Source organism: Fusarium odoratissimum (genome assembly GCF_000260195.1).
Source record: "Fusarium odoratissimum NRRL 54006 unplaced genomic scaffold supercont1.1, whole genome shotgun sequence".
NCBI classification, from domain to species: Eukaryota; Fungi; Ascomycota; class Sordariomycetes; order Hypocreales; family Nectriaceae; genus Fusarium; species Fusarium odoratissimum.
This window is the reverse complement of record NW_022158687.1, coordinates 194,376-216,364: the sequence shown is the minus strand read 5'-3', so window position 1 is coordinate 216,364 and position 21,989 is coordinate 194,376. Positions and strand designations below refer to the sequence as shown.

At 50.3% G+C, this 21,989-nt stretch overlaps 11 protein-coding genes across 19 annotated transcripts in view; 7 read left to right on the top strand and 4 right to left on the bottom strand.

The window, feature by feature from the left end:
* The first annotated feature begins 1,271 nt into the window (after nt 1-1,271).
* On the top strand, nt 1,272-3,792 carry FOIG_00096 (uncharacterized protein). Its single transcript, XM_031196084.1, has 3 exons — nt 1,272-2,227; nt 2,280-2,573; nt 2,627-3,792. The coding sequence occupies exons 1-3, from the start codon at nt 1,827-1,829 to the stop codon at nt 3,663-3,665; spliced, it is 1,734 nt and encodes a 577-aa protein (XP_031071851.1). The 5' UTR covers nt 1,272-1,826; the 3' UTR covers nt 3,666-3,792.
* On the bottom strand, nt 2,054-6,970 carry FOIG_00095 (uncharacterized protein). Its single transcript, XM_031196083.1, has 2 exons — nt 2,322-6,970; nt 2,054-2,266 (listed from the first exon to the last, which is right to left on the bottom strand). Exon 1 carries the CDS (start codon nt 6,040-6,042, stop codon nt 4,411-4,413), a length of 1,632 nt encoding a protein of 543 aa, XP_031071850.1. The 5' UTR covers nt 6,043-6,970; the 3' UTR covers nt 2,054-2,266; nt 2,322-4,410.
* On the top strand, nt 6,960-10,122 carry FOIG_00094 (double-strand break repair protein MRE11). 2 transcript variants are annotated; one of them, XM_031196082.1, is made up of 4 exons: nt 6,960-7,614; nt 7,669-7,794; nt 7,843-8,935; nt 8,983-10,122. In XM_031196082.1, exons 3-4 carry the CDS (start codon nt 7,849-7,851, stop codon nt 9,915-9,917), a joined length of 2,022 nt encoding a protein of 673 aa, XP_031071849.1. In that variant the 5' UTR covers nt 6,960-7,614; nt 7,669-7,794; nt 7,843-7,848; the 3' UTR covers nt 9,918-10,122. The 2 variants fall into 2 exon arrangements, with proteins under 2 accessions (XP_031071849.1, XP_031071848.1); XM_031196081.1 differs by having other exon boundaries at nt 7,667-7,794.
* FOIG_00093 (uncharacterized protein) lies at nt 10,115-13,577 on the bottom strand. The gene has a single exon (XM_031196080.1). The coding sequence runs from the start codon at nt 13,065-13,067 to the stop codon at nt 12,021-12,023; it is 1,047 nt and encodes a 348-aa protein (XP_031071847.1). The 5' UTR covers nt 13,068-13,577; the 3' UTR covers nt 10,115-12,020.
* Nucleotides 10,335-13,626, top strand: FOIG_00092 (nitrilase). Of its 2 annotated transcripts, XM_031196079.1 has the most exons (3): nt 10,335-10,396; nt 10,454-11,150; nt 11,201-12,060. In XM_031196079.1, exons 2-3 carry the CDS (start codon nt 10,662-10,664, stop codon nt 11,903-11,905), a joined length of 1,194 nt encoding a protein of 397 aa, XP_031071846.1. In that variant the 5' UTR covers nt 10,335-10,396; nt 10,454-10,661; the 3' UTR covers nt 11,906-12,060. The 2 variants fall into 2 exon arrangements, with proteins under 2 accessions (XP_031071846.1, XP_031071845.1); XM_031196078.1 differs by lacking the exon at nt 10,335-10,396 and having other exon boundaries at nt 10,428-11,150; nt 11,201-13,626.
* Nucleotides 13,623-16,839, bottom strand: FOIG_00090 (uncharacterized protein). Of its 6 annotated transcripts, none has more exons than XM_031196075.1 (4): nt 15,488-16,839; nt 14,734-15,435; nt 14,444-14,673; nt 13,963-14,366 (listed from the first exon to the last, which is right to left on the bottom strand). In XM_031196075.1, the coding sequence occupies exons 1-4, from the start codon at nt 15,506-15,508 to the stop codon at nt 14,360-14,362; spliced, it is 960 nt and encodes a 319-aa protein (XP_031071842.1). In that variant the 5' UTR covers nt 15,509-16,839; the 3' UTR covers nt 13,963-14,359. The 6 variants fall into 6 exon arrangements, with proteins under 6 accessions (XP_031071839.1, XP_031071838.1, XP_031071840.1 ...); XM_031196074.1 differs by having other exon boundaries at nt 13,963-14,341; XM_031196072.1 differs by having other exon boundaries at nt 13,623-14,366; nt 14,444-15,435.
* FOIG_00091 (uncharacterized protein) lies at nt 16,073-16,723 on the top strand (the record flags this gene model as incomplete). Its single annotated transcript, XM_031196077.1, has 2 exons — nt 16,073-16,258; nt 16,307-16,723. 2 exons carry the CDS (start codon nt 16,073-16,075, stop codon nt 16,721-16,723), a joined length of 603 nt encoding a protein of 200 aa, XP_031071844.1.
* Nucleotides 16,840-17,126: 287 nt separating the features above from the next.
* Nucleotides 17,127-17,602, top strand: FOIG_00089 (uncharacterized protein; the record flags this gene model as incomplete). Its single annotated transcript, XM_031196070.1, has 2 exons — nt 17,127-17,518; nt 17,593-17,602. 2 exons carry the CDS (start codon nt 17,127-17,129, stop codon nt 17,600-17,602), a joined length of 402 nt encoding a protein of 133 aa, XP_031071837.1.
* A 696-nt stretch (nt 17,603-18,298) lies between these two features.
* On the top strand, nt 18,299-19,642 carry FOIG_00088 (uncharacterized protein). Its single transcript, XM_031196069.1, has one exon. The coding sequence runs from the start codon at nt 18,574-18,576 to the stop codon at nt 19,606-19,608; it is 1,035 nt and encodes a 344-aa protein (XP_031071836.1). The 5' UTR covers nt 18,299-18,573; the 3' UTR covers nt 19,609-19,642.
* Nucleotides 19,643-19,960: 318 nt separating this feature from the next.
* FOIG_00087 (uncharacterized protein) lies at nt 19,961-20,107 on the bottom strand (the record flags this gene model as incomplete). The annotated part of the gene is made up of 1 exon (XM_031196068.1): nt 19,961-20,107. The coding sequence occupies one exon, from the start codon at nt 20,105-20,107 to the stop codon at nt 19,961-19,963; it is 147 nt and encodes a 48-aa protein (XP_031071835.1).
* The window catches only part of FOIG_00086 (uncharacterized protein), a 6,287-nt gene continuing 4,391 nt past the window's right edge, over nt 20,094-21,989 (top strand). For both annotated transcript variants that reach the window (XM_031196066.1, XM_031196067.1), the window contains exons 1-2: nt 20,094-20,731; nt 20,783-21,975. In XM_031196066.1, coding sequence (XP_031071833.1) covers nt 20,458-20,731; nt 20,783-21,975 — 1,467 coding nt within the window. In that variant the 5' untranslated portion in view covers nt 20,094-20,457. The remainder of the gene's footprint in view (nt 20,732-20,782; nt 21,976-21,989) is intronic.

Sequence of the window (21,989 nt, the reverse complement as noted above, 5' to 3'; positions counted from 1 at the left end):
CGTACACCAAGGCACGATTTTTCACCTCTCAATCAGCCCTCGTGTGATAAAACTCACTGCAAATGTCTCAGCCTCTTCCGAGGCTGAATTTTCATGACACAAAAGTTTGTAATAGAATGTTGGTCCTCGCCGAGCTAACTAGTCATGTCCCTCATGAATGTCTTTCCCCAAATCCTCTGTGCAGCATTATCATCATCATCATCTGTGCTTACTATCTATTCCCTGCCAAGCAAAACGTCTGGACCGTTCAGAAAAAGTGCGGAGAGAATCCCTGACGGCCACAATAGGAAAGTGATTCCCGCTGACGACGGGCTCTCCGCACTCTGAACTGGGGGGTCGAGTTGGGGAATTAGCTAATAATAAGGTAAAAGATATTGTTTTTCTCATTTAAGCATGCAGTTTAGAGTTGTTTTTCTGTCTTGGAGTTCTCGTTAGGTCTAACTAAAAACACTGACTAAAACCTGCTAAACTAACTTTTACTGGTATCTCTGTGTGCGGAGAATGACCAAATCTGTATCCCTGCCCCGTACGAGATAAAGATCATGTGAACGTGATGGTATTATTCAAGGGGTGGACACCAAAAGTACCCACTGAGAGAACAAGTCACTCAATCACAGCGCAGAGTGGTCAGAGCCATCCCTGGCTATCTCTTCTCGCCCTTGTCCCCATTGTGTTTTCCCCGCAGAGAAACAGACGGCAGATACTGGTAGATAAACATTGGAGCCAAGACCGCAGTAAGACCGGGGTGGTTTGGAGGAATGGAAAGAGGAGGAGCCTATCTTTGAAGAGAAGAGCACACGAGAACTTTATTGACCTTCCTTAAGGGGAGTGGCTTGGTTTGATAGCAGTGGATACAACAGGAATCTCATTAACAAGATCCTCACTGTGACACTCCCGTAATATGGTACTAGTACGCACACAGGCAGCCATTGGAGATGTCGTACAGGATCAGGCCTCGGAGCAAAGTGCCTAAGCTTATCTCTTCCCGAGCTTCTAGAAACTACACTACAGTGAGCCTTGACCTGCGCCTTTTTTTCTCTCACTTGTTTTCTCTCTCCCTTCAGCCTCGGCGCCATAATCAAGTGCCGGGCCGATCTTTGCTAGTACGAGGTTGGCGTAACTAGAGTGATGAGACAAAACCAACGGCCAAAAAAGCCTTCAAATCTGCCCTGCGCCCGATCAACTCACAGTCAACGAGTGATCTCAATTCTAGATGCTGTGCTGTGCAACAGCTGCAGAGAATTACAGTACAAATGCACAACTGGGGCGAGGCACACACTGCACACCAACTCGCCACAATGTTACATGCAGAGATAGGATCTGACCCCATTGAGAGAGAACTGTTGGACCGATGATCTCTGGATTAAAGCCAACACTAAAGCACCCCCGGTTTCCAAGTTCCCACTCACAGACAAACACCCCCGTTACGTGATTGATCTTCACAGGACGGGCGTGCGTGTGTCTGACTCTGTCTGTCCGTCTAGGGTTCCATCGAGAGCATTACATGGGCTGCCACTTTGAGCATCGGGTCGTCTTGGCATTTTCTACAATGATAAAATTTGATAGCAGCCTGGTTATTCGTGTGTGGTTGAATCAGAGTAAGGGTGAGACGTATTCGGTATATAGCTGTGCTCATCCCTCTCCTTCTCTCCTCTTCTTGTCCCGCCATCTCTTTTCCGTGCAACGTTGGGGAATCTAACACACAATATCGCCAAGGTCCTTGGCTTCAAGATCCCCAAAGCTTGGTTCTTCTTTGGCAGCTTGGCCTCTTACACTTGGCAGCTTGGCCCTTTATCTCAATCCTCTTGGCTTAACCAATCATCGCAATGAGCGGCGTCGAAAAGGGAAACGACGTCGAGAAGACGGATCTCGGCTACGATGCCTCTGCAGCTCCCACCAAAGACCTCGGCGTCGGTGAGGATCGTCACATTCGCGGTCTCGAGACCAGCGCTGAGACGTCGCTGCACCGTGGTCTCAAGGCCCGTCACATCACCATGATTGCTATCGGTGGTGCGATCGGTACTGGTCTTATTGTCGGCACTGGCAAGGCTTTGGCTCAAGCTGGTCCTGGTTCTGTCTTCATCTGTTATACGCTCGTTGGTTTTGTCGTCTTCCTCGTCATGGCTGCGCTTGGTGAGATGGCTGCTTGGCTCCCCATGTCTGCTGGTTTCACTGGTTATGCTTCTCGGTTCTGTGATCCTTCGCTTGGCTTTGCGCTTGGTTGGACGTGAGTATTGTATTTCTGACATCTTGGAGGTCACGCGAGCTAACAGGTTCAGTTACTGGTTCAAATACATCATCGTCACGCCTAATCAACTCACTGCTGCTGCGTTGGTCATTCAATATTGGGTTGATCGAGACACAGTCAATCCAGGTGTCTTTATCGCCATCTTTTTAGTCACCATCTGCGTCATCAACTATTTCGGCATTCGATTCTTCGGTGAACTCGAGTTCTGGCTTTCTTCGTTCAAGGTCATCGTCATCATTGGAATCATCCTCTTCTCTCTGGTTCTCGCTCTTGGCGGTGGTCCTGACCACGACCGAAAGGGTTTCCGATACTGGAGCAACCCTGGGTATGTTCCCCAACTCTCTACTCTTTCTCTCTGAGCCTTGCTAACGAAAACAGCGCCTTCAAGCCTTATATCATGACTGGCGACGCTGGACGATTCCTCGGCTTCTGGTCCTGCATGGTCAATGCTACCTTTGCCTACCTCGGAACTGAGCTCGTCGGTGTAACAGTCGCTGAGGCTCAGAACCCCCGCAAGACCGTCCCTCGCGCCATCAAGCTGACCTTTTACCGAATCCTCTTCTTCTACTGTCTCTCCGTCCTCCTCGTCGGAATGATCGTCCCCTACAACTCCGAGGAGCTTGCCTTTGCCAACAAGGCCAAGACCGGTGCTTCTGCCTCTCCCTTCGTCGTCGCTGCCGATATCGCTGGTGTCAAGGTCCTCCCTCACATCGTCAACGCTTGTATCTGCGTCTTCGTCTTCTCCGCCTCCAACTCTGATCTGTACATTGCTAGCCGTACTCTTTACGGTCTTGCTTCCGACGGTTCAGCCCCTGCTATCTTCAAGAAGACTGACAAGCACGGTGTTCCCATCTACGCCCTTGCCATGTCTGCTTCGTTCTGTCTCCTGGCTTTCATGAACGTTGCAGACGACTCGACCAAGGTTTTCGGTTACTTCGTCAACCTCACCACCATCTTCGGTCTCATGTCCTGGATCTCTATCCTCACAACTCACATCTGGTGGTGCCGCGCCAAGAAGGCCCAAGGCCTCGCCAACGAAGCTCTTCCCTACGTCGCCCCCTTCGGCATGTGGGGATCCATCGCTGCTCTCTCCATGTGCATTCTCATCGCCCTCACCAAGAACTACGACGTTTTCGTCAGGGATCAAGAGACTGGCAAGATCTTTGGTGGTGAGAAGTACAAGACTTTCATCACTGGTTACCTTGGTATTCCCGTGTACCTGATCCTCATCTTTGGCCACAAGTTCATCACCAAGTCTCGCGGTGTCAAGCCCCATGAGGCCGACTTCTACACTGGAAAGGATGTTATTGATCGTGAGGAGGAGGAGTTCTTGGCTGCTCAGGCCGCTAAGCGTGAGGCCGAGGGTCCCAACCGTGGAGGATGGTTCTACAAGACCTTCGTCTCTTGGTTGTTCTAGATGCGTCCTTTATCGGATGTTTACTGTGTATATGAAGATGCCCGTTCGCGGGTAATGAGCGTATGTAGTCCAGATGAATATTATCTTCCACATTCAACAATTCATGAACCATGTTTCCAACCTAAAAGTTAACTCCCAACGTGTGCTAAAATGACGTTCGACAATTGTACCATTTCGGTGTATCTTCACTTGAGTCAATTGAACTCAAGTTGTGGACGACTTCAATTAGAAGGCACTCCTCGAGGAGGCCAAAATCCGCGAGATGCATAGAAGTCTCAACACCACCCGTATACCTAGTTAAAGCGTACACCGGCGAACCTATCGCTGGATTGTAGAGTCACTCTCGTCAGCCCACAGGCAAAGAGCTCGACTGGTAGTACCTGAGAGAACAGATGAAAGTCAATCTGACTCTTTGGTCGTTTTGCCAGTGTCGGCTGTCATAAGTCTTGGCGAACATGTCGATCTTGCCAACCAACTTCCCCAAGAGTCATCCAATTCTTATCACTTGTAGACATCGATATTTCGACCTCACATGTGTGGCTAGAGAGTGTTCCGGTAGTTTATCGTCACTAGAAGCACATGCCAAACTCACGGCTATGGATGAGATGATAGTATCATATAGTCGTTAAATGAGCCGAAATCGCATCATGAGATAGCGGCATCAGGCCATTACTCCATCCATCAGCAACGTAATTTCACCAAGTAATCTCATTGCATGTGCTTAAGCCGTAGACATATTTATTATCTAAAAGTCCAAAAAGTCCAGATATGACGGATTCCTATGATTCAACGGAAACTTGAGATCTCCTTCACTCGATCTCTCAGGGTGTCCTGGTCTGACACCCAACATGCCCCTCCCAAAGGGAACTTGCGTCGTCTGCCCTATTCTAAAAACAATGCCTTTTGATGCAAAAGCATCTTCAAGTTCTTTGATCTCTTCTTTTGGCGGCACTTCATAAGGATCTACAGCGACGACACTCAAGTTCTGAAACCGATATACCTTCTTCGCCATGCCAAGTAGGTCGCGGTGCATTTCTGGCCAAGCCAACACCATTCCTATATGAAGAATCTGCAGTGATGAAGGGAGACTCGCCATGAAAATCTCAGGTCCAATATCTTTCATCGCTTCGAATCTTTGCTCTCGCTCTTCATCGTCGAAAACAGGGCCGTAAAGGAGAAGTTGTTCAATCTCGAGGATCTCAAGACGGGGAAAGTCGACGAAGCTGGCGTCGCCGCGGAGTGATGAGTCCCAGCGGAGGAACATAGATACTTGTTCGATGATATCTTGTGCGCCGCCGGATGTGTGCTCCCACGTTGTGCTGGTGTAGCATAATCGCCGTAATGATTGACTAACGGGGGTGAGGTGGTGATGTTGGAGAACAGTGTATTTGTCCATATCGCAGAAGTATTCGAGGTCTTCGAGAACTGGACTTCGGCGAAGGATTTTGGCGAGATTATCGGGGTCTAGGCCGTGTAGTGATAGGCGGCGGAGACTTGCGAGGGCAGTGTCCCATGGTTCTGAGCGGAAGCGTTCACGAAGGGGGATGTCTGTCCCGCAGTCTGCATCGCTGGCTGCCAACACTTCGAGATTCTGTGCTTTGGCTAGGACATCCTGCATTTGTTGAATGTGGCAGCATTCGTCAGGATTCTTGCCCTGGCCTGGCAATACTAGATACTTGAGATTTGGTAAGTAGAAAGGGGAGTCTCTTATGTACTGTAGCCCTTCTTGTGATGATCGGTAAATAAGTAGTTGCTCCACGAAAGGCGCAGCCATAATGGAAGCTTCTTGCAACCACTTTGAATCAACATGTTCATAAGACGGCAGAGCACGAAAACCAGCGCGCTCACCAGCTTGTCGAAAGAGAGCCTGCGTTTCTTCAGAGATCTGACGAGCAGTCACTTCTCTCAACGCAAAGAATGCCAAAGCACGAACATGTTTAGCCAAGTCAGGTCTCTCAAGAAGAGTACGAAGAAACCCCTCGAGAGTCTCAACTTCTCGTCTCCTTGCATCAGTATCACCCCACCACTCAGGACTACTCGAAGAATCCGACTGTCGTCCTGAGTGATAACAGTGGTACAAGATAGGCTGAGCCGTATTTCGAAAACGTCGACACGTGCGGCTCAAGCGAGATAATGCCTGCTGAGCCTCAATGGCGTGGTCGATCTCATCTGGCGGGAGATCGACGACATGTGCATGCTGGCAATGCACACAGAGATTGCGACATATGGCGGTAAAGATCTCGACGGGAAGATCGCCAATGGAAAGCTGCCGTCGCTTCCGCCAAAAGAAAGGAACCTCCGTCTGGAAGACTGGGCTGGGAGACCAGATATTCCCTCCGTGGAGGACATCCCGGTCCATCCTGGCAACGAGATGCATGGTATGATATGATGATCAAGTTAGGCTGTAAGTCCAGGGACGTGGGTATAAGGCGAGTGTAGGGATGGTTGCTGTACAAGCTGGACAAGAAGGATTTGAACAGCGAAAGTTGGACAGTGATATAAGAACAGCAGAGGCCTTGAAACGTGGAATCATGAACAACGTATGTAGATAAGTACTACTCGCCCCCTCGAGCGGAGAAGGGGTCGAGTGATTGGAATAGGAGTTGGTTGCTTAGATGCGGATATTGGAAGCGGAGGTGTGATCGCGGGAGCATCAACAAGGTATAATGGATCTTACGATGGCGTCGTCAAGGACCAGCCCTGGAGCTGCTGAATTACTAAATCGCAATTGGCGTCTTGTAAAAGGATCGAAGCTAAAGCCCAAGCCAATCGTATCTTGTGTCGCAATCACTCATCCAGCACCCACGGGTCCGTGAGCTGCATGTTTTTCCAGGGATTGAACAGCTAGGATCATGACAAGTAACGGTGGTTTGAGCTCTTTTTCGTTCTTGCTTACTGTATGTGAGTCGACCAGGAAGGTAGTAGTTTCGGGCATACGGGACAAGCCAAATGAAGCATCTGATGATGTTGGTCGGGGCAGAGCATGGTCTGTGTTAACAAGTTGAAGAAAGATGAAAACGGAAGGAGAATTATGTGAGAGAAAATAAACAGCCACCGAGGGCTGAAACATATATAAAAAGCAATTACACGACGATATCCCCTTGCATTGTGAATACTACTACGAAAGAAAAAGAAACGAAAGGAGAGATGGCTGTGCCACGTTGTTGGGATCAACTCTACAAGGTCGAGATCGCGAGTCTCAGGACGCACGCGCAGCAGGTGGACCAAAATCTCCACATCCCGCTGATGATAATGGCCTCATTCTTGATCAGCCAAGCTTTTTCAATTAACAACCGTGCATCTCGTAATTCATCCTATCAATATCCCTCACGATATAGGGACATGAGAGTGGAGGTTTTGCTGATTCGCGTATCGAGGTGCAGAAACACAATGTTACAGTGAACCCAACGTCCGTTTTCCTCCATGCATTAAACTAAACGTGCAATGGTAACATCGCCTGTGGGAAACTTCAGGAACAGGAACGGAGTCTTAGTGCGGAACGAGACCGAGACCTTATTAGCGCTGAGATGATGGGTCGAAACGTGGTCTGATGCTGATCAAATAGTCTTTCACCTGCGCAATCAATCAATCAATCACTGACTCGGGGTTGACACCTGCTGCAAGATCCCGCTGCCATTCAACGGCTGGCGTCAGAGTTTAGAACCCGCCCTTTGCTGCTTTTGCTTTTCTGGAAGGACTCGATATTATTCTGACAGCTCGGAAAAAGATGAGCAATCACTTTTGGGATAAGGGCCATCGTTGGGCTGTGGAGGTGTAAAGCTGAGGTGCACGTGACCTCGCATTGGGGCGCGTCACCTTCCCAGCTACTGCTCGCGTCTCACTGAAACAGCCCGCGTAAAGCACATTCATCCACACCTAATTAGGCCACACGTCACAGCTCGATTGTGTCACACAAATTGTAAGCTGTACAAGATGCCCGAGTTCACCGGTGAGTCCATCTTTTGGCCCAGTATTTCTGCTGCTCTTACTAACGACCGTAGAGGCGGATACCATTCGTATCCTCGTTGCGACCGACAATCATGTCGGTTATGAAGAGCGAGACCCGATTCGTAGAGATGACAGTTGGAGAACTTTCGATGAGATTTTGAACCTCGCCCGGACTGAAGATGTACGACCCATCGCCCTTAATATCAATCATGACTTCTAACATGAATAGGTCGATATGGTTCTCCTCGCTGGCGATCTCTTTCACGACAACAAACCCTCCCGAAAGTCCCTGTACCAAGTCATGCGTACACTCCGACAAAACTGCCTGGGCATGAAACCTTGTCCTCTCGAATTCCTCTCCGATGCTGCGTCTGTCTTTGAAGGTGCATTCACGCATGTCAACTACGAAGATCCCGACATCAACATTTCCATTCCTGTCTTTTCGATCCATGGCAATCATGATGATCCTTCCGGTGAAGGTAACTACTGTTCGCTTGATCTTTTACAAGCGAGCGGGCTACTCAATTACTACGGGCGTGTCCCCGAGGCAGACAACATCGAGGTCAAGCCGATTCTGCTACAGAAGGGTCTTACAAAGCTTGCCCTGTTTGGGTTGAGCAATGTTCGAGATGAGCGCATGTTCCGTACCTTCCGGGATCATAAAGTCAAGTGGTTTCGGCCTGAAACCCAGATGGCTGACTGGTTTAACTTGTTGGCTGTTCACCAAAATCACCATGCCCATACAGCCACATCCTACCTCCCCGAGAATGTCTTGCCTGACTGGTTGGATCTTGTAGTCTGGGGTCACGAGCACGAGTGTTTGATCGACCCTACACAGAACCCCGAAACAGGCTTTCACGTCATGCAGCCCGGCTCATCTGTCGCAACTTCACTGGTGCCCGGTGAGGCGGTTCAGAAGCACGTTGCTATTGTGAGCGTGACCGGCAAAGACTTCAAGGTCGACAAGCTTCCTCTCAAGAGTGTGCGTCCCTTTGTCACACGGGAAGTCATCCTTGCGCAGGACAAGCGCTTCAAAGGACTTGACAAGAAGAAGGATAATCGCCAGGAAGTCACACGAAGACTGATGGAGGTGGTTGAGGAGATGATCGAGGAGGCCAATGCGGATTGGGAGGCCATCCAGACAGACGAAGAGGCTCTAGAAGAACGACCTCTTCCGCTAATTCGTCTGAAAGTGGAGTACACAGCCACGGAAGGTGGCCAGTTTGAGGTTGAGAATCCCCAGAGGTTCTCAAATCGATTTGTTGGTAAGGTGGCCAACACGAATGATGTTGTCTACTTTTACCGCAGAAAGACGTCACAGCGTAGGTTACTGTCGCAGCTCGGTAGACAATTTACTGACAACGTCCAGGCAAGGCGAATGCTGCCAACCCAACAGACGCTCTTGAGGCACTCGATGGTGCTGATGACATGGTCAAGGTGGAGAATCTGGTGCAAGACTTTCTGTCGGCGCAATCACTCAAGGTCCTTCCTCAAGGACCTTTTGGTGATGCTGTGACTCAATTCGTGACAAAGGATGACAAGCACGCGATGGAGCTGTTTGTTTCAGAGCACCTAACGGGACAAGTCCGATCCATGCTGGGCTTGGAGTCGGACGACGAAGACCTCAACAGTGCCATGGATATCTACCGAACAAGGATCGAGCAGCAGCAAGCTAGCGGCATGCAGACAGCACGAGCGGAGAGGAAGCGAGTTCTCAAGCCAAAGCCAGCGACCTGGGACAGTGACTTTGATGGTAGCTGGGAGAATGAGCCAGATGCCTGGACATATGAGGATGAACAGGCCGAGACCTCTTCACGCGCATCTGCACCCGCACCCGCGCCAGCACGCAAGACTACACGTGGACGAGCCAAGGCAACACAGCAAGACGATGACATGGACTTGATGGACGACGATGAGCCGCTCCCTGCACCTGCGAAGAAACCAGCAGCCAAACGAGCAACACGCGCCACAAAAGCAGCACCAGCCAAAAAGGCCCCGGCAAAGGGACGAGGCCGCAAGGCATTTGAAGACAGTGAAGACGAGGAAGAAGACGTGATTATGGAATCAGAAGAAGAACCCGCACCTCCTCCACCAAAGACGCGACGAACCGCTGCGAAGAGCACCGCCAAGACACCGGCGACTCGAGGAGCGGGTAAGAATACACGGCAGACAAAGTTGAACTTTTCACAGTCGCAGAAGGGCGGTACGCAGAGTAAGGCTGTTGAGATTAGCGATGATGAGATTTCGGATGATGATGCGTTTGAGCCGGCGCCTGCGACGACACGAAGTACGAGGAGGAGATAGAGCTGTGTGGAAGAATACCCTGGGCATGTAAGAAAAATATAAAGAGTTATGATGAATTGAGCAAACTGTCACAGCTACAGAAAACGAAACTTGGTATAGACTATTCTGCATGGTTTGATAACGACTTACAAGGCCTGCGATATCCACCGGGCAACAACCGTCTTCCAAGATGGCGATCCTCACCTTGATGGCATTTACAGTGTATATCGCTTGTGCTTGACCAATGTCTCCCACAACGGTTCTCGTCCCTGTAAGAGTGCCTTGATGAGCGTTAGGTTCGAAGTCGGCGAGACGAGTGACTAACTCCTGTTCCCATTATCAATTAGACTCATCACAATAAGTTCTATCCACTCTTCACAAGTCATATCTTGTATCATATCTCATCCGACATCGCCTCTTGCCTCGGATCCGAAGCCCGAAGCCATGATGCCGCAGCGGGCCGCATATCTCCATGTCTATGCGGGGTAGCTTCAAAGATGGTCTAGCTCCCAACTTCTCACTCAGCTTTCAACGAACTCTGACTGTTTATCTTACAGACCAATGCTGAAAAAAGAGGCGCCGAGGCATCCGCTGGGTTAAACATTGAAACATTTAATACTGTGTAGAAATGGACTGGCTTGGTTTAGTTGCCCCGCTCGTTGCTGAGCATGCCATCCTCACCTGATTTACCTTATATAACTACTCCTCTACCCCAATTGCATATTTCTGTGTCTGTGTCTGTGTTTATGTTTCAAGTGATACAAAATGGCTGCAGCTGGTCATATCCGTCTTGGAACCGCCTCCCCAGGCACCCAATCCTCCACCTCCGCTACCATCGCCCTCATCGGCACCCTCGCCCAGCGCGCATCCTCATCCCACATCGACATCCTCCTACTCCCCGAGGCCTTCATCGGCGGGTATCCCCGCGGCAGTTCCTTCGGCTGTGAGATTGGTAATCGCAGTGCAGAAGGACGCGATGAATTCGCTCGTTATTTCGATTCAGCCATTGATCTCGGCGATACCGTTGGACCTGGCGGTGGTGGTGCGGGGATCAAGTGGGTGAAGAGACAGCTTGGTGAGGAGGATGAAGTCCGTGGTGATGGCTCGCGGGAGGAACTAGAGCGCATTGCGAAGGATACGGATGTTTTTATCGTGGTGGGTTGTATTGAGAAAGCTGGTGGGAGCTTGTATTGCTCTGTTGTGTATGTCTGTCCCAAGGGCGGTATGCTTGGAAAGCGTCGCAAAGTCCTTCCTGTAAGACCCTCTCTACTCTATTATGATATGAGGTGAACTAACGGTTGTAGACTGGCTCTGAACGCCTCATCTGGGCTCAAGGCTCCCCCAGCACGCTCCAAGCCGTAACAACCACCATCCGCGGCATTCGCATCAACCTCGCCGCCGCAATCTGCTGGGAGAACTACATGCCCCTCCTGCGCCAAAGCCTCTACGCTCAAAACATCAATCTCTACCTCGCGCCTACAGCCGATAACCGCGACGCATGGCTCGGTCTCATGCGAACAGTCGGTGTTGAAGGACGCTGTTTCGTCGTCAGCAGCAACATGTGCGTTCCCAAGAGCACCACTTCCTCTGAAACAAACGGTGTGAGACAGCGTCGTGGGTCGTGTATGACAGAGGAGGGATTTGAGATTGCGCTGCCGAAGTCGCCGAGTCGAAGAAGACGTAAGTCTGTTTTTGATGAAGATGGGAATGAGATTGTTTTGGGGTGTGATGATGATGGTACGAACACTCGACCTCCTCCTGCGAAGAGCGCTGTTTCTTCTGGAAAAGCAGAGTTTCTTTCGCGTGGAGGTTCATCGATTGTTTCGCCGTTTGGAGATGTCATTGCTGGACCGCAGTGGGAGGATCCTGATGGGTTGATCTTTGCGGATGTTGATTTCCGTGATTGCATCAGGGGCCGTCTTGATCTTGATGCCGCGGGGAGTTATTCGCGAAACGATGCGTTCAAGTTTAGTGTTGAGGGGTTGAACTTGGATCCTCTTCCTTATTGAGCAACGATTGTATGGAAATAGTGTATCAGATTGTAATGCTAACGCCTGCTTATGCTATGCTGTGCCATGCCTTCTATGGGTATTCCTACGCCTCGCTGTCCGAAATGTCATTCAGTTACTTGGATTCATCACCTGGTGGTGTTCGTTGTCTTTGCTCCTCCAAGACCTTCCGCTCGGAATCAACCTCCTTTCTCTGCCTTTCAAGCGCTGCTTGGGCGAGTACCTCTCGTCTACTCATCCCAGCAGTAGAATTGTTCTTAACTCCTCCCAGCACAAATTCACCACCAGTCCAACCACCAAAGTCCTCAGGATAATCCTCCTCTTCCTCATCACGTCCAGAAACAGTATATCGCGATGTTTCGCCAATCGTATGTCCGCCTGATTTCCAATCCGCAGCGTCAACTTCTCTCTCGATCTGATGACACAAGTCCCAGAAGTTCCTGTCATGCGGACCATGAACATTATGCGCCAGTTCGTGGCACAATGTCTTGCGAATGGTTTTGTAATCGCGATATCCATCGTGCGCATCTGTTCGTAATCGTAGTTCGATGACCTCGCCTTGATTGCGATTCAATCCCAGAATGCGACTTGTTCCCTCGTGTGTTGTCTGCGTATGCGAAAGAGGTTCCATCTCTGTAAGGAGACCAACAGCGAATTTGTGTTTCGTCATGGCAGCGCGAATACCAGGGTCTTCCTTCAGTCGCAGAAGAAGTTTCTGGCTGCGGTCTGGGTTCGGCAGGCCTTGGAGTGGTCGGACTTGAAGAAATGTATATTGCGAGTCTTGTGGATTTCGGCGCGTCGTCGTCGCATGACGTGCTTTACTCCTCTGCGCCATCCTCGCAGCATTGCGCTTCGCAACGCGCTCGGCCATATCCTGCACCTGCTGAATCTCCGCAGCGCCAGAGCCCATGAGCGTCAAATGCTTGCCCTTGAGGTCGAGGAGGGGCATATCGGGGTTCTTGAAGGGCGCTTTGAGGAGGGGAGTCTTTGGGGCGATGATCTTTTGGTTTGCGACGGGAATATCGAGACTCGCTTCAATCTCGTTGAAAAGGTCTGTAATCGTCGCATCTTCGGGGAATGAGAGTTCGTAAGTAACTTTTCGGTGTGTGATTGATAGTGTGAGCCAGGACTGCTCGCTGTCGGACATGGGAGAGTCTGCCATGTTTGTACAGCAGCGAAGTGGCGATGGATTCGTTGGAGACGTTATTGTCACGGTTGTTGAAAGAAGTATCTAAGTGTGGGTTTTGAGTTTGGGTTTGCGATTGTATGTAAAATGACGTGATGGTAAACGATAAGATGATATGGGGAGATATTTGTTTTATAGGTGTAGAGTTGGTAAGCAAGAGGGCGATTCTTTTTGTCGCGTAGATTGAGTGATGCTATCGTGTTCGGGGACTTTCGGCGTCTGCTTTGTAATACGTCACTTGCACTGCCTGGACGCCACCTCTAAGCAGACCGAAGGCACTGAAGAATTTACAGTGATGATTATGAGATCGGAAATAGTGAGTATGGAATTCTTGGCGAGTACCGATAAGTCCGGCTTTAAAATAATTAGAATTGAGTTTATTAAAGCATTGGAAAGAGATTAAGTGTGGCGATGGTTCTGATTGCCCATGATTGTGGGATGCCTCAATTGGTAATGAGCGGAAGTGTCTCTGAGGTTCTACAGCACAATAACAACCACTGTAGTCATTCCAATGCCAATGGGTAATAAGACCAATAAAATCACTCAATCCAACACCTTATTCCATTAGATCACTGATTCCGTATTTGCATCTCAAGATCATACATCACGTCACGTCAGTTAGTTACCCTAAATCACCCGGCCCCGAGATGACCTCTCGTACGAGTGTCACCATATGATAACGACGATCTTATCACTCCATCACGAGATCCGTTGGTTCACTTCAAAAAGCACGAACCCGACCCAAAAGCTTGGATCCGTTCCCGTGTGTGCCACAGACCACGACCCGAGCCTCATCACCAGCCTCAGCCTCATCGACATCATCGCTTGCGGTAGATCTCCCGCTTGCAACGACACTATCGACAAAAAAACCGTTGAGATCTTATCACGATCGATCTAAGAATTTAGCTTGTGGCTTATAACCGAGACATGAACTACGTATTACCGACTACAACTATTGACAGCGATTACTGAGATGTGATCTGTAGAACCGGATCATGTCCTCACCCGCGAGTGTCACGTATCACATAATTCTGAGAAACATGTAACAAGATAAACCCAAATTCAACTCTTTATTTACTCCTACTATACAGAGTACATATAAACAAAAATGAACGAAGTCGTAAACTTCATGTCCCAAAACGCCGCTAGATATAAGACGTGAGAAAAACATCGTTCGTCGTTCGTCGTCGTCGTCGTCGTCTCCGAATTAATAATAGCATTCTTAGAGTTTTTATACTTATGCTCCTTCCCTGCAAAATTACATGTCACTATTGGCTATGCACTTGTCAGATGAGAAAGGCGGACAAAAGATAGAAAGGGTCCGCAGCATGGGGGGTATAAGTCAAACTTACAGTAGTGCCAGTGTGAGATCACCGTGGATTCTAGCCTTGAGCTCGATTTCGATCTCGAGGTTAAGCTCGAGATGCAGACTGAGGGCGTCGCTCTTACCGCCGCCTCCCTGCTGCTGCTGCTGCTGCTGTTGCATCTGTTGCATCTGTTGCTGTTGTTGTTGTTGTTGCTGCTGCTGTTGCATTTGCTGCTGTTGACGCTGCTGCTGCAACTGCTGGTCTTGCCTCGAAAACTGTTTGCGGCCCTCATCGTCAGATTCTTCGTCGAGCCATGCGGGGCGTCGACGTCTTACATCGGCGGCCTTTGCGTTTCCACGTCTTCCGCCCTTGCGGCCCGGCTCAGCCTGTTGGGGAGGTGTAGCGGGCTCGTTCTCCTCTTCGGACTCAGACTCTGACTCGTCGTCTTCGGAATCTTCCTCGGAGTCTTCTTCGGAATCATCTTCAGAGTCAAAGTCATCGTCGTCGTCTTCAGAGTCGTCCTCGTCCTCGCTTTCTTCCTTGACGGGCTGGCGCTTCTGCTTGGGCTTGGCCTCTTGGGCGGTCTTTTGGGTCTCGGACTTTGCTTGCTCTGGCTTAGATTCGGCTTCATCCTCCTCTTTCTTTACTTCCTCGGGCTTGTCGTCTGCCTTGGCCTCTTCAGGCTTTGAGTCCTCGGGCTTAGATTCCTCTGGCTTTGACTCTTCAGCCTTGGGCTCCTCGGGCCTGGCCTGACCAGGTTGCTCAGGCTTATCCTCCTTATCGCCAGGCGTCTCAGCCTTTGCATTCTCGGTGTCGGGCTTAGACTCGTCCTTAGCATCTTCGGGCTTGGACTCAGACTCTTGACCTGGCTGTTGCTGTTGAGCCTCTTGTCCCTGGCCCTGGTTCTGGTTCTGCTCCTCTTGCTGGCCCTCGTTCTGGTTCTGGTTGAAAGGGTTGCTGTCGTTGCCCTGCTCCTGCTGGTTCTGGCCTTGGCCAGGAGACTGAGGAGCCTGAGATTCGTCTCGCTTCTGCGAGTCCTAGAGGAATTTAATTCCCGATCAGAAGATACAAACTCGTAGTACAGCTTACCTGCTGAGATGGAGAAGACATGGTTGTGTATGCTGGTATTTAGTTCGCTGAATGAACAATGGGCTTCAAAAAAACAATGGCTTATTTGCTTGCTGCTGACATGTAATAATTAAGTTGAAGTTTTTCTATACTAAAGTTCCAAGCATGGTTTTTGAGATTAATACGTGTCGAGTCCGAAACCTGTTGAAGATGCTTGACTGACGCAATAAGTGTCATTGTATCCCGACCTCGAACCCTTGAAGAACCGGTTTCTATCGTTGCGATGGGATTGGAAACGAATTTCTGCGTGACAGGTCAAAGTGACGTAAAAAATGGCATCCCAATCCTGGCCATATGACGTTACCCCCCTCCCCCTAGCTTCGCGTGATCGGGGTGGGAGTGTAGAAGGTTGCAGGGATCATGATTATATGCGTGTGGCTGGTGTTGGGAAAAGTATGGGTCAAGATCCTACAAAGTGGACTGGACGTCATGCAGTGAAGGTGAGAGAGTCTTGCTGCTGTCAAACATACCCTTTCACAATACGATACGCGGCAAAAAAAAAAAAAAAAAAAAAAAAACAAGTCCAAGAGAACAGATCAGGAAAACATGGTTATCGGATTACTTGCCATCACGGCTATCCCGACCGTTACAGGCGTGGGTAACGCCGTGAGTGCACAGAAGAGACAGAATGAGAGCATGAGCAAGGAACAAGAAAAGTTCCACCTCACATTCATGCTACAGCAGAATGGAAAGATAGAAGAGGTTGGCCAAGGAGTTCTCGTGGACAAGAAGGTGAGTTCCCTTCCTCTCTCACAAGGCACATACTTACACAAACATTAGATGTATCTCAACCTCTCCGATGCCCCCGTGCAAGGCTACAGATTTCTAGGCTGGTATTTCAAGTATCCCAGCGAGGAAGGGCACCTGGGGCTGGTGAGCATGGTATCCGACGACCCCCCAGCGCTGAACTGGATATTCGTGGACAAGGACACGCACATGGTGACCTTTGGGGGGAAGAAGGACACCATCGGGCACGTCATAGGACCCTGGGGCTGGACAGCAGATGAGCGCTTCCTGACGCTCCAGGGAGATCATGATTCCTTTGTGGCGGTGCGGGACGAGGAAGGGAAATGGGCTGTATATTGGGACCCGGAGGGTGATATTGAGGAGGAGATTGACGATGAGGAGAGATGTCAGCCAGTGAGACTGAGGAGAAGACCACAGCTCGGCATGGAAAGCAGTTATGTCAAGAAATAGCATGATATGACTTAACTGGGACTGGGGTAGTCTAGTGAGTTGAGTGTCTGGGGCAGACCGTTAATGGCCGTTAATGCAAGTTGGAGTACTCCATACTGTGGTGTACTGTAGTGGTAGGGAGACAGAAGTTGTAGTGGAGGGGTCAAGTCACATAAAGTGGGCTGGGTTGAGCAGGGTATTTTACTGGATTCTCATCGCGATCATGACCTCATGGGGGTCTAAATCCTGTTATGAGGTTTTGCGTAGTTTCAAACTTATATCACGTCCGTTTCTTTAAGTCAAGTTAATTTCTTCAAACCTGTACTTTTTTTTAGTGAGAAACTAATCCACTTACACCAACATCAACACTACATTCATCGCCAACTCATCTCTAAGCAAGCGACTCTTTTAATTCATCATCATCATGTCTTCCATGGAAAAGGACCGCATCGAGTCTGACGACCAGACCATGTCCAGCGAGGAAGCGCCCCGACGAGAGCGCCGCAGCAAGAAGAAGGGCAGCAAGCGTCGCCAACAAGCACCACCCCAACAGCAGCAGCAGCAGGGAGGATCAGGACCTCTCGACCAGCTGCCTCTCGCCGGAGACCTGGGCAACACAGTCGGCGGCGTCACAGACGGCGTGACCAACACCCTAGGCGGCGTGACAGGAGGTCTGGGCGGTCTCACGGGCGGTCAGCAGCAGGGCGGCGGCGGTGATGCTGGCAAGGACACGCTGCGTCTGCGCCTAGATCTCAACCTCGATATTGAGATCCAGCTCAAGGCTCGTATCCACGGTGATCTCGAGCTCTCTCTACTGTACGTGATAACCTCCAATCTTTCCTTTAACCTCCCTGTGGCCGTCGTATCTTACTTGGCTTGCAAATCTCCAGAACGGGATAGACGCCACCGTGTGTTTGACAAGCAGAGGCTAATTGCTTTGCGCTGTGTAGAAACTAGAAGAGATTGTCACTATTTGTCTCGGTTATGTTTATGTTTGGCTTTGTTCTGTTCATGTCATGATGGTACCCATGTAATGTTACTGTTAGTACAACGGCACGACGATCTGTGGCGGCGCAACATGGTGTTTATTAATGATGGTTTACTGCTGCTTCTGGGAGGGATAAATACAACACTACAACATTATATATTACATGAATCCAAAAGCATTCACTCTCTACTCTGCCTCTGCCTCTGCCTCTGCCTCTGCCTATATGTAAACAACGTATAATAGTACACATTTGCAGTCCTCACACTGAGTGAGAAAAGAGTGACGAAAATAACATGACAGTAGAAATTCCCCGAAACTAACCAAAACGTCAGATTGCATCAAGTGACAAGGATGTAGTTGGCAACTAGCAAGCCACACACGATAGTGCCACGCAAGCCACCTCAGCACCATCCTCTTCAAGTCTAGCCCAGCCGTTCCAGCCAGGAACCAGCTTCTGAGGAAGCTTGGTCCGAGGTGTAAGCAGGGGCTAGGTTTTGTAACGGCTCCCACCAATCAACTCTCTCTTCTCACTCAAAAACCAGGGTTCACCTTTTTAGCTGTCTTGTCTCATCTTGCTCACATCCCTGCTAGCCTCTTGTTCCCGGGTGGCCCGCGATCGTGATGAGCGCGGACGATCAGAGAAACTCGACCAGAATATTTCCAGAGTTACATCTTGTTTTTTTGATCTCACCTTTTTCTGAAATGCGGCTCTCATCTGTTACAGCTAGTTAGACACAGGGGTTCAATCAGATATACTTTACACTAAGAAATAGGGGGCGTTTCCCGCTCTTTTCTCTTGCTACTGTGACTCTCACTGCAACTAATAAACTCAGACAGCACTAAAAAAAAATCAAGCCCCAATTCGAGGTTCCAAGTTTCATGCATGCAGAGCCTGCTACTACCTGTCGTCATGTCCCCGCACAAACCAAGCTCTACCAGCCACACGTCAACATCAAAGCAGCCCTTTTGGCACGGCGCTGGCATCAGGTCAGCACTCTCCTCTGCCATCTCCATATTCCAGCCTTCCACCTCGAGACCCAGCAGACCCCCAAAACAGGTCCAGGATCAGCAACAGCCGCAGCCGCAGCAGCAGCAGCAGCAGCAGGAAAAACTCCAGCCTCACCACGAGGATCATCAGCCTCAGGAACAATTTGATCCCATCCCAATGTCTTCATCACCCACCCCTGATGGCGATCCTACGCACAGCACTTACGAGGTCAATGTTCCTGTCCGCAATGGACGCACATCTGAACCAAAAGTCTCAAACCCTGAGATTCGCATACCAAGGATAAAGCCAGTATCAGAGAGCACAGACCAAACAGATGCACACTCAAAAACACAAACACAATCACCTGAAAAGTTGGCTGCTGGTCTAGACGGCAAATACATCGATGAGTTTGGCAACATTCTAGACTGGGACGGTACTGTCCTCGGTCGTGTAGAAGGCGATCTCCCGTCCATGGTAGGACGACCAGTCATGCCGAATGGACAGGTCCTCGACGAGGACGGTGAAGTGGCTGGTCAAGTCTGCGAGAACTACATCAAGCCTGCTCTCAAGCCACTTGCAGCGGGTGGACTCAAAGTCGATGATGAGGGAAACATCTATGATGACCAGGGGAACAGGATTGGCAAGCTCGACAAGCCGATGCCGTCCCAAGACGGAACCGACAAACTTTCCGAGAACAAGGACAAGGAAAGGGAACAGGCCCAGGGTGCTGGGACTACCGGCACAACTAACACTGCAAATCCAAAGCCACCAGGTGCTCCAAGGCCTGACGAGCTGTTCCTGGACGTCAAGTCCACCTATGATGGTATTCAGCTCATCATCAAGATTCCTACAGTCTTCAATAGGAACCTTGTAACCGAGACAAAGAGCAGCGGTAGTCAGACTGAGACAACAGATAGCGATAATCGATAATCTACTTATTTTTTTTTCTTGGTGCGTTTCACAATTATCCGACCTTCTCCATAAACACCCCCATGCAAAACTGAACCAGACCACACTCATGTAAGGCAAAGTAAGGTAAGGTAAGGGTAAGCCAAGCCAACCAAGGCAAGCATATGCATCACATTCGTATGAGTGAAAGTGGCTCTCGCTCACCACATTAACGCCCCTCCACACCTCGGAATAAGTAAACCTCATGGGGTAACCCCTCCCCGTCACGCTAGATTAGTTCATCATTCACTCACTCTTGCTACACATTTGCCATCTCAAAGTTCCAGTTGGACGTTTGGCTCTTGTCAAAACCCGGTTGTCTCTTTTTTTGAGGCTACTGCACACGCAACCCCTTCTTCCAGATCCCCTCACTAGACAGACCCAGTTTCTCATCTCGATCCATACCCTGAATGTGCAAGCTCCGTCTCGTAGATGGTGTGCATCCTCCACCCCGCAAGCCTGTTTTCCAACCGCTGGACATTCTCGTCGGGAAGGTAGAGCAGCCTCATCCTGGGCCTGGGGCACTTACACGGCACCTTGGAGTCTAGAGCTCTTCCCCCCATTGCTCATTGTGTAACATATCCATGTTAGGAGAGCTCCCTATAACGTCATCCAACAGCTCTCGCCACACCATCCCCGCGCTTAGATCTTCATCATGACGTGTGGCTGTTGCAGCTTTCTCGTCCGATAGCAAGGTGCGGCGCAGTATCATGGCTAGAAAATTAGGCTCACACTGACGTTGTGACTTTGAATTGACGTGATCGAAATCGAGAATGGCCTGGCAGTAAAACTTGTTTTGTATAAGCCGTGTGTCGGTATAAGTAGTTGAAGATGTGGTGGTGGTTGCGGTTTCGACAAAAGTATCAATTCATTCCATTCTTGGCCAACTTGCGAAGCGATACCCAAAACAACAATCCCAATAACAATAACAATTCCCAACTAACACAACGATACCCCATTAATCCTCTCTTATCTGAAAGATACCCTTTTCTCGACCTTGAAGGAGTTGAACCAGTCCAAAACCACCACATCATGGCAGACCTCTCCTCCCAGGTTCAAGACACAACAAAAGATACTGCCTCTTCCAAAGAGCAGGAATCCCCTGGTGCGTTCAATAGTCCTTCACCAAGTTTGGCGCTTATCGTCCCCATTGCAGTCAATCTTGAGTCAGTCCCCAGGAGCGGAGCTGGCGTCGTGAATGATGCCGGAGAAGTCCTAGATGAAACCGGCAAGACCGTTGGCAAGATTGCCGACATCGATAACCTTCAGAACCTCGTTGGTAACACCGTCAACCAAGCCGGTGAAGTTGTCAGCTCTTCAGGCGATGTTCTTGGCAAGACCCTGCCCATAGGACAAGGCAAGCCTGAAGAGGAAGAGGACTCCCACGACGAGGAGAAGAGCGAATACACAACCCAGCCCAAAGAAAAGAAGTCTGGTGGTCTGGGAAGCGCCATCGGTAGCGTTACCGGCGCCGTTGGAAAGGCTGTTGGAGGAGCCACAGGAGCTGTTGGCGACACAGCGAAGGGTGCCACAGATACCGTTGGCGACACAGCAAAGGGAGCTACGGATACCGTTGGCGATACAGCGAAGGGTGCTACAGATACCGTTGGCGACACCGCAGAGGGCGCCACAGACACCGTTGGAGGTGCGACTGAGGGCATTGCCAACAAGTCAGAAGCCACCTCCCAAGGTACCGACACCAAGACACCGGCCGAGACACCCGGAGCCCCAGAGGTCAAGGACGAGACACCCGATGTCAAGTCTGAGGGCCAAGACCAGAAGGACATCAGCCTCGAGGACCGCGACGCTCCTGACGCTGGAGACAAGCTGAAGGAGATCCCCCCAGAGTCCGAGGAGGCTAAGGAGGCAACCGGCAAGGCAGAGGATACTGCTGAGGGTGTTCCTGAACAGGCCAAGGATATCCCTGAGGAGGCCAAGGAGGATGTTGCCTCCAAGGTCGACGAGCAGGATGTTCCCAAGCCTGAGGAGGTCGAGGAGAAGCTTCAGGAGAAGACTGAGGGTGCCCAAGACGAGGTTCCCAAGTCTGAAGTTCCCGACAAGTCTGAGGCTGCCGACGAGATCCCCAGCGGCGAGGCCCCTGGTGATGACGGTGACAAGTCCAAGGCTGGTGATGACCTGAAGTCTGTGGCTCCTGGTGAAGAAGCTGCTGGTGTCATCGATGAGGTCCAGGACAAGGCCGCCGAAGGCGAGGAAGCCGCTAAGGATCTCCCTGAGGAGGCCCAGAGCAAGGCTGCCGAGGGTGAAGAGACTGCTGAAGGCAAGGTTGCCGAAGGCGAAGAGGCTGCTGAAGGAAAGCTTGCTGAAGGTGAAGAGGCCGCCGAAGGCAAGGTTGCTGAGGGCGA